At 34.8% G+C, this 12,633-nt stretch overlaps 1 protein-coding gene and 1 non-coding gene across 2 annotated transcripts; one reads left to right on the forward strand and one right to left on the reverse strand.

The window, feature by feature from the left end:
* The first annotated feature begins 6,654 nt into the window (after nucleotides 1-6,654).
* On the forward strand, nucleotides 6,655-6,873 carry LOC120170490. The gene has a single exon (XR_005520764.1). It is a non-coding gene; the product is annotated as a small nucleolar RNA U3 (small nucleolar RNA).
* A 341-nt stretch (nucleotides 6,874-7,214) lies between these two features.
* On the reverse strand, nucleotides 7,215-8,902 carry LOC120170278 (pentatricopeptide repeat-containing protein At5g56310). Its single transcript, XM_039178253.1, has one exon. The coding sequence runs from the start codon at nucleotides 8,852-8,854 to the stop codon at nucleotides 7,241-7,243; it is 1,614 nt and encodes a 537-aa protein (XP_039034184.1). The 5' UTR covers nucleotides 8,855-8,902; the 3' UTR covers nucleotides 7,215-7,240.
* Between the last annotated feature and the right edge of the window lie 3,731 nt (nucleotides 8,903-12,633).

The raw sequence follows: 12,633 nt of genomic DNA on the forward strand, positions 1-12,633 counted from the left end.
GACTGATCGGAAACAAATTTCAATTCAATGATTTAATCAGTAAATCAATCAATCTCATAATGCATAAATTCTGATTAATATCGTTAAAGGTTAAATGTTGGAAATCTTTGGAAAGAAATTACCAAAAATAGCACTATAAGGTAAAATTATGAAAATGCCTTTGTACTGAAAAAGGACCAAGATTTCCCTTAGTGGTGAAAATAACATCCAGTGATCAATTGAGCAAAGTACTCTGAACTCTAGAAGAACTAGAATATTTTCAAGCCTAATTTATTAGAAGTAACACCATTGACAAAAATTAAATGTAATGATGATAATACCCTTAAAGAGTAAAAAGGACTATGAATGAATATGATAATGGAGACGACTTGAGAACTTAAATTATGAACTACTTGAATCTTGGAATCACCGATTAAATTCCTGATTTAGTTGGAATGCCCCTGAAGCGTAATATGATTTGAAAAATGTCCAAGCTCTAGAATAGCTAAATACCTCAGCTCTGAAATGAACAAATCAACCTCGTATATCAATATGACTATATTATATGACCAAGTTAAACGAAATAGAAGTATTATATGTATTCAAATTTCGAAAATGATAGAATTACTCTGGAAACTCCGAAGTGACCGAGATAAACTTGACTACTAAATAACCTAAGTACCCTCAATGACCTAGGGTTAAGTGAGTGACTTAGATAAGCATGGAAGCGCTGACGAACTGACATGATGTACCGTCCCTAAGATTCATTCAGTGATGATTATAAAGACGATCAATTCGACAAGAATTGTCTGTATTAAAAAAGTGAATGCTCTGGAAGTGCAACGATTTGATCGGTTGACATGTATCTTTGATGGTACTTGTACAGTTCGGTTAACTCAATATTCCTATAGATTGATACAAATCGTAAATGGCCTGAATCTTTGTTTCTCTCTTCTCAACTCAAATCACTAAGAACCTAATGCCCAAAATGCCTCTGATTTCCTGAATAATGGAATTACTCCTGGTATATCTAGAAACACAAGTAACTTAGATTCAAAGGATTTTGAATACCTTGCTTATTTCATAGTGCCTCCGAAAAATGTCTAAATACTATATGATCAGGATAAATCACGTTCTGAATAACTAATGATTTCATCAACTAATGAACTCTTTCGATAGTGATTTTAATTTCAAATGCTGAAGAAATATCAGTAACATTTGTCTAAATCCTGTAAAGTATCTCACGAGTAATGTGATAGTTACTTATCCGAGAAATTCTAACCCGACTCCAGAAATGAAATTGGGAGATGTTACCGCTCTATGAACCTAACCTCGTAACCAAGGTTGAATTGATTCCATAAGGATAATTTTGTTTCGATTATTTTTATTAGAATGAGTGAGAGTTCTAGCAAGAATGTATACTCAACTGGTTGAAGATTAGTAGAGGACACATACTTCTGTAAAAGTTACTTGAAGATTTGATGGAAACTTCATTTCTGCATTTCTGTGACTTGAGTGAATTTCGATGATGAAATTATTTTAAGGAGGAGAAAATTGTCACACCCTAATTTAGGGGCTAAATTTTAATAATTTTAAGTATCAAATTAAGGTTCTAACATGGGAAAAATTAGGGGACCAAATTATAATTTTTTAAAAGTTATAGCTCTGTTTTAAAACCTCTGAAATGTTTAGGGCCTTGAACCTAAATTTACCCATTTTTTATTATTCAGTGAAAATTTAACCCCCCCCCGATCGAGCAATATATTCCCTCAAATTAAACCCCAAATTCATTCTCACATCGACCCCTTTACTACCCCGATTTTATCACCGTCCAACCACCTAAGCCGACATCGATACCCCAAAAATAACCATCGTCTTGTTTCAATCAAAACCCGACCCCTATTCAGTTATGAACCCCCACCATTCGCCGTGGAGGGTCGTCTAAGAGTTCGATGAAACCACCCCCACGTGCCTCGATTTTTCACTAATTTCGGCTGAACCATTGACCAACACAACACACCGCCTATACTACCGTGCTCCTCATATCTTTATGAACAAAATCCGATAAGGATCATTGCCTCACCATCGCTGCTCCATTCGATCGTCGTGGGTAAGTCATCGGTCACTTTTATGGGTATTTCAATCATGATTTTGGCTTGGTTTGGAATTAATTTCGTTATTTTTGGATGTATGGATGCTTTCGGAGTAATCGACCGACCAACCAGGCCTCATTCGTTGTCGCACGCACCGCTACGCACCGACAGTGTGTGTGGGCTTCTTCTCATTCCCTGAAAGCTTCTGGACCGGTTCAGTGGTCTGGACCATCCCGAACCAGTCAACCCGACCCGTTTGCCTGACTCGCATGATCCGACCCGACCTGTCTGGTCCAGTCCAGTCACTGAGTTAACTCGTTGACTTTGACCGAGTTAACCCATTGATCGTTGACCAGTCTGATCGTTGATTTTGACCGGTTAGACAATTGATCGTTGACTTTGACCGAAAAAGTTAAATTTTTCGAACAAAATCCCTATTTTATGTTTTTCGACATCCTGAGTCTGAATATGAAGTCTGTTTTTCCAAATTCGTATATGGTAAGCCATTTTTCAGTGATTTACATTCGGGTTCAATATGGTTTCTCAATTAAGTTCAGTTTCTGATGTAAATTTGTAAGATAATATTACGTTATCATTGAAGAAAATAAAAAAATTATCACGTTAATAGTTTTGTTTACTTTTTAAAGTCAGTGATCAAAACAAAATCAACAACGTGACGTTATACATGATTTAAAAAACATAGTTGGATGGTTAAAATGGAATCAAAATGATTGTTGAATGACTAACTACATAATTTATCACATTTTTTAAAGGTCAACGAGTATCAGTGGGATTACTATGGTTTTTGAAAAATACATTTTAAACTGCTACTGTTTTAAAAAGATCTATATGTTTTCACTGATTTTGTGGGAACACAATAGACACCCTATTCTGATATCTTGAACCTATTCATCCGAAACATTTTCCTCTGAATTGAAAGCTTATTGTCTTTTACTATCTGAGATATCAGTGGGACTTCAGCTCAGCATAAAAGTTTGTAGATGTCTGAACCAATAAGGAAATATATGTTTATCTGTTATCTGCATGTTCTTCAGTATTATTTGGTAGTTCTGTATTACTAAGCTTTCAAAAGCTCACTCTGTTACTCACATTTTCAGGTTGAAATGATTGAACCAATGCAACTATCGACTTCAGTAAAGGAGTTCCACCGACGTTGCTTGCAGAGTACGGTTCATGTGATTAGGGGCCATGTAACTTGTATTTTGTTTTTATATCCGAGTCTGGAATCTATTTTATTTCTGAATATTGTTAATTTTTACTTTTGTGTTTATAATTTTTTTATGATTTTACATGTTTTAACAAATAAATTAATTTTTTTTGAGATTTTTACGGTGGGTCACTCTGGTGGCCCTAATGTGACACCCCGGATCAGATCGAGCCACCCGCATCGGCTCGTGGGTGTTACACCATGTGTTCATACAAGTTGTTAATAATAAAGTGAATCTAGAACTTTAATAAGATAATATTAAACAACTCTCCATTCAAGAGTAGAAACTGTTACGGAAGAACAAACTCAATAACCTTAAAGAACGAGTGTCATTTTGAAGATCCACTAGATGAGAGAAATATTATAATAGATTATTGTGTTTCTAAAATAAATAAGGATGATAGCAGAATGATGGAAAATGATCTAATCAAATTTCGTCATGACATAAAAGTTTTCACTCTCAAAAGTGGATTAATGTTCTGTAAGAAGAGTATAAAGTTTATACAAGATAATAAAGTTTGAGAACTTGTCTCATTACCTAAAGGTGCAAAAATGATTGGTTGCAAATGGATATTTAAAACCAAGATGGATGCAAAAAGTGATGTTGACAGGTATAGGTGCATCTTGTATCTAAAGTTTATACAAGACTTTCTTTTTGGTTTCATTGAAAGACTCTTCCAGGATAATCATGATAATTGTGTAAGTATGACTCCAGTTAATTGTATAACAAATTTAATCAAGTGATTATCTCGTTTGGCTTAGAGAAAATTTTGGTTGACTATTGTATATACTACAAGTTCAGTGGGAGTAAACTAAGAGATACCCCTGAGTGCTGAAGGAAACAAGTTTATTCTTGATCAGTCTCTAAGAATGGTTTTTGAAACTAAGGAAATGCAAAAAGGTTCCTTATACTTTATAAATAAATGAAGAGTTTAATGTATACTCAGGTTTGTACGCATTCAGTCGTAGCTTATGATTTTGGGATATTAAGCAAATATTTAAGCAATTTGGGTATGGATCATTAGGTTTATGGACTCCGATTTATTGAAACATGGATGCAAAATTTTGTCACATGAACTGCTAATTATGGATTGATAAAAAAGACCACTTAAGTTATTTTGTGACAACACAATTGCAATCATTTATTCCATATACAACAGAAACACCTTAAAGTCTAATCACATAAACATTATGTTTTGATTATTAAAGAAAATACAGAGTTGGTTATGTGTTTATAGAGCATATTGGTACAAATCATTATTGTGCGCTTATTAAGGAACTGTCACCCTAGGTCTTTCATGAGCACACTACTCACGTGTGTGTAATATCATTTAAGGATATTCAGTTTTAGTGGGAATTTGTAATTTAAATGCTCGTTGGTTGTAAACACAATTTCAATTACTTCAGTTTGAGGATATTTATTTGAAGGTTATTTTCTGTAGAAATAAAAGTTGTTTTAGTTTATCCACACTCTGGTTTTAGTAAAATTTGATCTCACTAAAGAGGACCAGTTGAAAATAGAAATGTACGATTCACATTGCATGTAATTTTCATGCTACACTCCATGATTGATCTATGTCATTTGACAGTGTTTGTATACGTGACCCTTGATGGATCTAGTCATGATTGATATAACAAAGGTCGCTTTGATCCTATATGAATATAGTTGATGGACGAGATTGTTATAGAATATTTATTGCATGATAACAAATTTTGAGCTCATAAGGTTATACATTTATCAGGAAATATATGTTGCCAAAGTGGGAGATTGTTGGATTAAAATCCATAATTATGAGCACAAATTTTAATTTATATGTTATCATAAATATGACATAAATTAAGTGGCCAATTATGTTATAAAGTCACAAGGTATTAGAAGTGTCATGGAAATAAAAGTGTAGACACTATTAAAGTTGTATTTATAATTCGATGAGGGGCAGAGTTATAAGTACAGACAATAACTGATTCTTAAATCAGCTATATAAAGGGGTTATGGTCCCCAAGAAATAGATTATCTCGTATTTTCTTTTATCCCTTTAGAGAGTTTATACTGAAGAGAATTCTATATTCTTGGAAGATGACAACCAAGACAATCTTCAAGATCTCAACCTTCTAGATAATCTTCAACAATGGATTCAGGTACGCTTCCATAAATCTAGTTTATTTTATTCTTGATGATTTAGCATGACTAGATCCTGGTTGTTTTCATATTTATTATGATTTGATTCTAACATTGAAAGCATTAACAAAATATGAAAGAAGGTATATTCTTTTTTATGCAAATAGAAGCAGCTGATATTTTTTGAAAAATAAAATTTTAAAATTACAGTGACAGTTTACAAGGTAATTGATCGTCCGTTTGGTGCAACCGAGCGTCTTTATGTTGTAATAAGGCTTTTGTCCTTGATGGTATCTAGGAGTTCGTTCTTTGAAACTGCACAAGACCGTTGTCTATGGCCTTAAACAAACACCACGAGCTCGGTTTCGAGAGATAAGTAGTTTTGCTGCAATATGATTCAGAACTCAGTTTCGTATGTTTGTTTATTCATCCATGTTAAGGATTCCATCCGCATTTTATTATCAGTTTTGTGAATGATGTTGTAAGTCGTAGGAAATAATAATATGATCTGCAGTCTATTTTGCAACAATCAGCTCATATGTTAGTTTTGAATGATTTTGCTTCTTTGAAATATTTGGTGTGTGTAGGTAATTAAAATTTGTACGAGGGTTGTTTATTTTCTACGTTAAAAAATTAACAATGATGCTAACGTGTTTTTGTAAGATAATACTACGTTATCATTGAAGAAAATTAAAAAATATCACGTTGATAGTTTTGTTTACTTTTTAAAGTCGGTGATCAAAACAAAATCAACAACGTGACGTTAGACATGATTTGAAAAATATAGTTGAATGATTAAAATGGAATCAAAATGATTTTTGAATGACTAAATACATAGTTTATCACCATTTTTAAAGGTCAACGAGTATATGGAGTCCTCAAATTTTAGAGGGAAAAAATTAAACTCTTGATCTTTTTCATTCAATTGAAATTTTAAATAGATAAATTAAATTAATTAAATAAGCTAATTGAGAAATTGAATTAATTAAAATATTTGAATGAATTTTATTGTTATATTTTTTTAGTTATTATTATCACATGATTCAATATGATTATGATTATCTCACATGAAATTTATAAATCTTCATAAAATTTATAAATCTAAAAAAAATTACTTGATAAATCATGATATAATATTAAATGTCACTTGTAGCCAGGATCTCAACAAAATCCCACATTAGAAAGGAAAGACAAAACTAGCTGGTATTTAATTCTGAAGCAGACGCTGCAGGGCTGTGACCTTACTTGAACAGAATCTGTTCTATAGGCTCGTACCTCTATATCTTTGAGTTCTAAGGAGTCAGGATTTTAAGTCTGGCTGATGAACCGAGACTGTGTGATCGGAGCGTTATTACTGGTCTGGTGTCTCGTCATTATGGCCGCCTTTGACCGCAGAGAATCGTTCCCAGCCAACCTTGCCTGACTGGGGTGGTCAAGCAGTTTTTTGACAGATTTCCTACTTTTCTTTCGTTTTTCCCCAATCTTGCATCGGATTTACGACACTGAGCAGTAAATCTAAGCAAAATCCTAAAATAATCTAAGATTATGCTTTTCATTCTCTCTTTGTAGTCTGTTCCTTCAAGTTATGGAGGTGATAGAGAAAGCCGGGAATTTGGAAAAGAGCAGCAGTTCTCTTGTCTCGTGAATTTGGTAAGTTAATTGCAATAAACTATATCTTTTGACACGAATTACTCAACTCAAACAAAAATTCAAGTTGATTCCAATTACTGAGATTCAAATAACTAGAAAAATGATTTTTTTAATCGAATTGAGTTTTTATCATCCTATTTCGGCTAGATGCATCCATCAAAATCAAGAAGCTCATTGAATTCCACTGAATTCGATCACCGGAATACAATGAGCAATTTTTATATGCTCGTTCATGTTGAACAATGTTCCTTGTATAATTTCAAATTGAGGGTGTGATGTATCTCCGGCAACGAATTCATGAGCTCTGTTACTCACCAGAACGAAACTCCAACCTGACATCTTCCGAACACCTTTGTCCCTCATCATCTTCCTCGCCATTACCGACTTATCCCACCTTCCAGAAGAAGCATATATATTAGATAAAAGTGCATAGTTCCCACTATTCCAAGGCTCCAACTCTATCAAATTTAGCAAAGCTAACTCTCCCACCTCAGCATCACCATGAATATTAGAAGCACTAAGAATAGACCCCCATATAGCTGCATTCGGCCAAAATGGCATCCGGCTAACTAGTTCGACCGCTTCTGCTAGGTAACCAGCTCGACCGAGTAAGTTGATCATGCAACCGTAGTGCTGAATCTGGGGTTGAATTCCATACTTGTATGGCATAGCATCAAAATAGTAGCGACCTAAGTCCAGCAATCCTACATGAGTGCAAGCGGAGAGGACCGCAATGAAAGTGATGTCGTTGGGTTTAATTTGAGCTATTTCCATCCGAGAGAACATGTCAAGAGCTTGTGTTCCGAGTCCATGGAACGCCAATGCTGATATGATCGTTGTCCAAGATATAAGAGTTCTCTGAGTCATATTGTCGAACACCTGCAATGCATTACTTATATTGCCTGATTTCGAATACATCTCAATCAGTGCATTTTTAAGGGGAACCATTTGATCGAATCCGCGTTTCTGAATGTAGCCATGAATGCATTCCCCCAATTGAATATGCATGGCACCTAACTGCGCACAAGCAGAAAGCACAGCCAACATTGCTATTTCATCAGCCTCTACATTCTTCAACCGCATTCTGCGAAACACGGCTATGGCCTTGTTGGGACGGTCCGTTTGAGTATACCCTGAAATCACTGACGTCCAAGAAACAAGTCCGGCGCCAATGGTTTGAGTTTGAGGCATACGGTCCAGCAAATCCATTGCATTTTCCGGATCGCCAACCTTAACATACCCAGTAATCATGGCACACCAAACGACAACATCATCAGGAGAGACGGAGTTAAGCTGCATATCATCGAACACCTTCCGTGCATCCAAAATGCATGCGCACGAAGAGTACATTTGAATGAGAGCTGAAACTACGTGAATATTGGAGTCAAGCCCGGTACGTGTAGTTTGAGAGTGAATCTGGGTACCCAGACTAAGTGCCCGAAGATCGACAACCGCCTTCAGCGCAAAAGGAAAGGAGTAACAATCGGGTTGCAACTCCGCCTTTCCCATGGTTTTGTAAACAAGGAGAGCCTCAAAGGCAGAGTTACAGAGTGTCAGCGCCTTGATCATGGTGTTGAAAACGTATGTGTGGCGGTGGTGTTGGGGAGTGACGGCGAATACGGAGTGGGCGTAGGCGGAGAGGCCCAGAGAAGAACACGTTTCGATGAATTGGCTGAGAAGAAGATTGCCATGATCGAGGGCTGTACGCACCATGAACCCATGAGCCGTCTCAACATGTTTCAGGTTAGAGCAGCGCTTAAGCAAGTAACCCAATCTCTCTCTCATGTGCCGGTGCCGCTGAGCTATAAATCGCCGGTAATTTTTATCAGAAGAATTTTATTTTTGTCTATTATTACATGGTAAAACTTCTGAACTCGTTTGATATATGTAGCCACTGATGGTTTACATTTGGTCATAAAACCGAAAAGTTTTATTAGAATCATTATCCTTAAAAGATACAGAAGAATAACTGAATTGCATTTATCGTTTATAGTTTATTCCTTTCAATTTTAACGGATATCGTAATCGATATAGAAACAATTGTTAATTGATTGATTTTTGCGAGGAGAGGGAGGAAAAAAAGTAGCATAAGAGAAAAGACAATCTAAATTAAGAAGGAGACTTTCTTTTCACCTTTCACGTAATATAAATATCTCGATCATAAGATAATTGATGTTAGACTTGTGATTACGACAACTATCTATAGATCATGAATCATGTAAGACTATCGAAGATTTAATCGAAAGATTATAATCGTCCGAATAATATAAGCTAAAGTCATTGTGAACGATATATTATTTCAAAAATTATATCTCTGGAAGATATCTCTAAACAATTTATCTATGAAACATCCATGCTCTACTCTGTTAATAAAGTGGTGCATAGAGTGGAATCGGGTATAAATTGTGGTTTGGTATAGAATGTTTGTTCAGTTTAGGTTGATGAGATGTATAATGGATAATTGAATTGTTTTATCTGTAGCACATTGCCTACTTTTGGATAAATAAAATTTATATTTATTTAGAAGAAGATAAGTACAGTTAAAATACTACTTATTTTTTAAATTTTAAAACAAGTATATAAAAGATTTATATGGATAAAGTTGATTACCTTTTTGAAAAATAGTAACAGAATCCTTTTTCGTATTGTATGTGAATCTTTATTTAATAATAAAAAGAGTAAATTACACTGATCACTAATGTTTCTATAAATTTTTGTTTTTTCCACTGAAGTTTCAAAAGTTACAAATCAGTCACTAATGTTATCGATTGGTTACAAACTAATCACTCGACGTTAACAACCGTTAACACACGTGACAAAAAACACAGCTGACTCATTAACTGCTTACATGGACTGGGTTGACTGCCACGTTGGAGACCCAAAAGCCTTCAACGACCACATCTTCTCCTTTAAAAAAACTCAATCCCTAAACTATTAGGGCTTTCCATTCATACCTCTATTCTTTTAAAAAAATATATATATGAAAATTCTAAGAGAAAAGAAATCTTGTGAAGATGGAAGATTCCATTGATGTTCCACTTTGCAACTGTGGATGCCCAACTAAGGTGACCACTGCTTGGACGAATGAAAACTGTGGGAGGAGGTTTTTTGGTTGCCGAAACTATGGGAAGAAGATGACCAAAAAATGCCACGCTAGTGACCAGTTTGTAACTTTTGAAACTTCAGTGAGAAAAATGAAAACTTATTTAAACATTAGTGACCAACTGTGTAGTTTACCCTAATAAAAATACTCTTGGACTCATCTATGTTATTATTTTATCAATTATTAGGAGGTTAAATTTATTTACCTATTTATTTTTAGATCAATTTTTTTTATATGATTAGATAAAATTCAAATTATTTAATTTATATTTTTTAATAGAATAAACTACATGTTTAGTATTTAACTATCATTTTTGTTTTGTTTTAGCCATCTAACTATTTTTTTTTCAAAATCATACCTAACGTTTAATTTTGATTTCATTTTGGTCACATGTTGTTACAAAGTTAACAGCGGTGCTGATATGTAATAATCATTGAAAAAATAAAAAAAATAACATGTCAGCAATTCAATTAATTTTTTAACGATAAATGACAAAAATAAAACCAAACTTAACGTTGAATATGATTTTGAATTAATAATATCATCAATATTTTATAGCTTTACCTTAATTTTCTCTCTATATTAGTTGCTTGAGTGTTCATTTGAATAAGCTGTCACCTCGTATGTTTTACAGCTTTACTGAAGTTTTTTGTGTGTAAATTGTGAGTGATGATGGCTAGGGTTGTTGCTCAGTCGGCTCTACATACTGGTCCCGGTTATGGTCATATGTCCTTTCAAAGAAATCGAAAAACTACACAAAAAAGATAGTAGATATTACATAAGAACAACATTCAGAAATTGTGAGTGATAATGGCTAGGCTTAACATCCCCATGCACATAATTGTATTACACGAGATCAGCATTCAGATCAAAAGATAGTAGATACAAAGACAAAAAAGTGTTGAAAACTAGATGACACCAATATTATAGATTTATAGAGCTTTCATGGAAACCAGCCTTCATACCCTTTGGAGTGCAGCTTTTCTAGTACAGAGAAATGTAGCACAGAGAAGACAAACACTCTCCGGAAATCAGAAGACAACAGAAAGGCAAACACTCTAGCTGCAGTTACGTACAGAGAATACAACATAATGTAGCACATTACATAGATATTCATGATGCCAAAAAACCAATAAATAAAGACATTGGAAATCAGAAGAATCTCTATGCTTATCATGCATACCTAATGCAATGTATTTCCATATTCTGACCCAAGGTAATTGCAGAGAGCTTCCATTACTGAACCAAAACCTCGACCACCCATTAACGCACTATCGAACTCTTGACCAGTCCCAGGGGTTCTCTCCCATGAATTAGTTGGCTTGAGAAGATAGGCCGTTGAGTGTGCCGCAAAGAGAGCAATTCCAGGCCCATTGACCGAGCTCGTAATAGGTATTGAATTTAGCCCATGATGTGACAATTATTTAATAAAAAACTTTTATTTTTTAATTCTATATTTTAACAAGTAAATCATTTTCAAGGTCACCCACTACTACAGCAAAACAAGGCGGTTTTAGCCGCGCTTTTAGAGGGAATAGCGCTAAACCGATATATAGTGACGCTTTTAGAAAAACACCGTTATAAACGACACTTTAGTGCCGTTTATGTAAAAAACTGCTATCAATGGTTATAGTGACATTTTTTAAAAAATGCCGCTACATAAAGTGTTATACTTTAATGACGTTTTTAATAACAAACGCCACAAATTGTTTAGTCTTTCTTCCGTCTCCACTGTTAACCTAGAATCTTTTTAATCCCTTCTTTCTCCATCCTCAACAATAAAGCAACTTCATGAGACAGATTCTTCATTTCTTCTCTTTTCTTTTATCATTTTATTTTAATCTCTCTTCTTTATTTTCTATTTTCTCTCTTCTTTATTTTTGGACGGTACACTAAATCCCTAATCTCTCGACTCACTCCTCTCCAAGAATAAGCAAAGAAATAGAGCAGTGAAATTGAGCACCAACCATTGATGTGTCATAGCAAAGCACCGTGGAAGGTCGAAGTCGACCAAGACAAGTTCACCGATGCCAAGCTCAAGGTTACCAGCCAGCCGGGCTCCACCGCCAAAATGCACGTCCTTCGCCGCAAGTCCGCCTCTTCCCAAATTGACGACGACGACACCCTCGAGATTGACCCTGAACTCCGTTACAGCTTCCAACGCAACTTTTCAAAGAGAAAGTAAATTGCTTATCTTGGTTTTAATTTCAAAAAGAAGGATTAATTTCTTGGCTCAACTTTTCAGGCTGTACGAATTGGTGACTTGGAGCTGTTTTAAAGTGTTGCAGAGAAGTTTTCTAGCACCAGTACTGACAAGACCCAAAACCTTGTAGTCCGCTTGTGAAATATTGTCATCAGGACTGGATTACGCAAAATCAGTATCTCTTATTCGTTACTACATTGGATCATGCAAATGGTTGAATGGTGTCGAGAGTGACAGGTGACATTTATTCTACAAATG

The sequence above is a fragment of the Hibiscus syriacus genome, unplaced genomic scaffold (assembly GCF_006381635.1).
Source record: "Hibiscus syriacus cultivar Baekdansim isolate YM2019G1 unplaced genomic scaffold, ASM638163v2 tig00111779_pilon, whole genome shotgun sequence".
NCBI classification, from domain to species: Eukaryota; Viridiplantae; Streptophyta; class Magnoliopsida; order Malvales; family Malvaceae; genus Hibiscus; species Hibiscus syriacus.

Coding starts and splice junctions, on each gene's coding strand:
- LOC120170278 (XM_039178253.1), bottom strand. CDS start 8,854: ATGAGAGAGAGATTGGGTTACTTGCTTAAGCGCTGCTCTAACCTGAAA.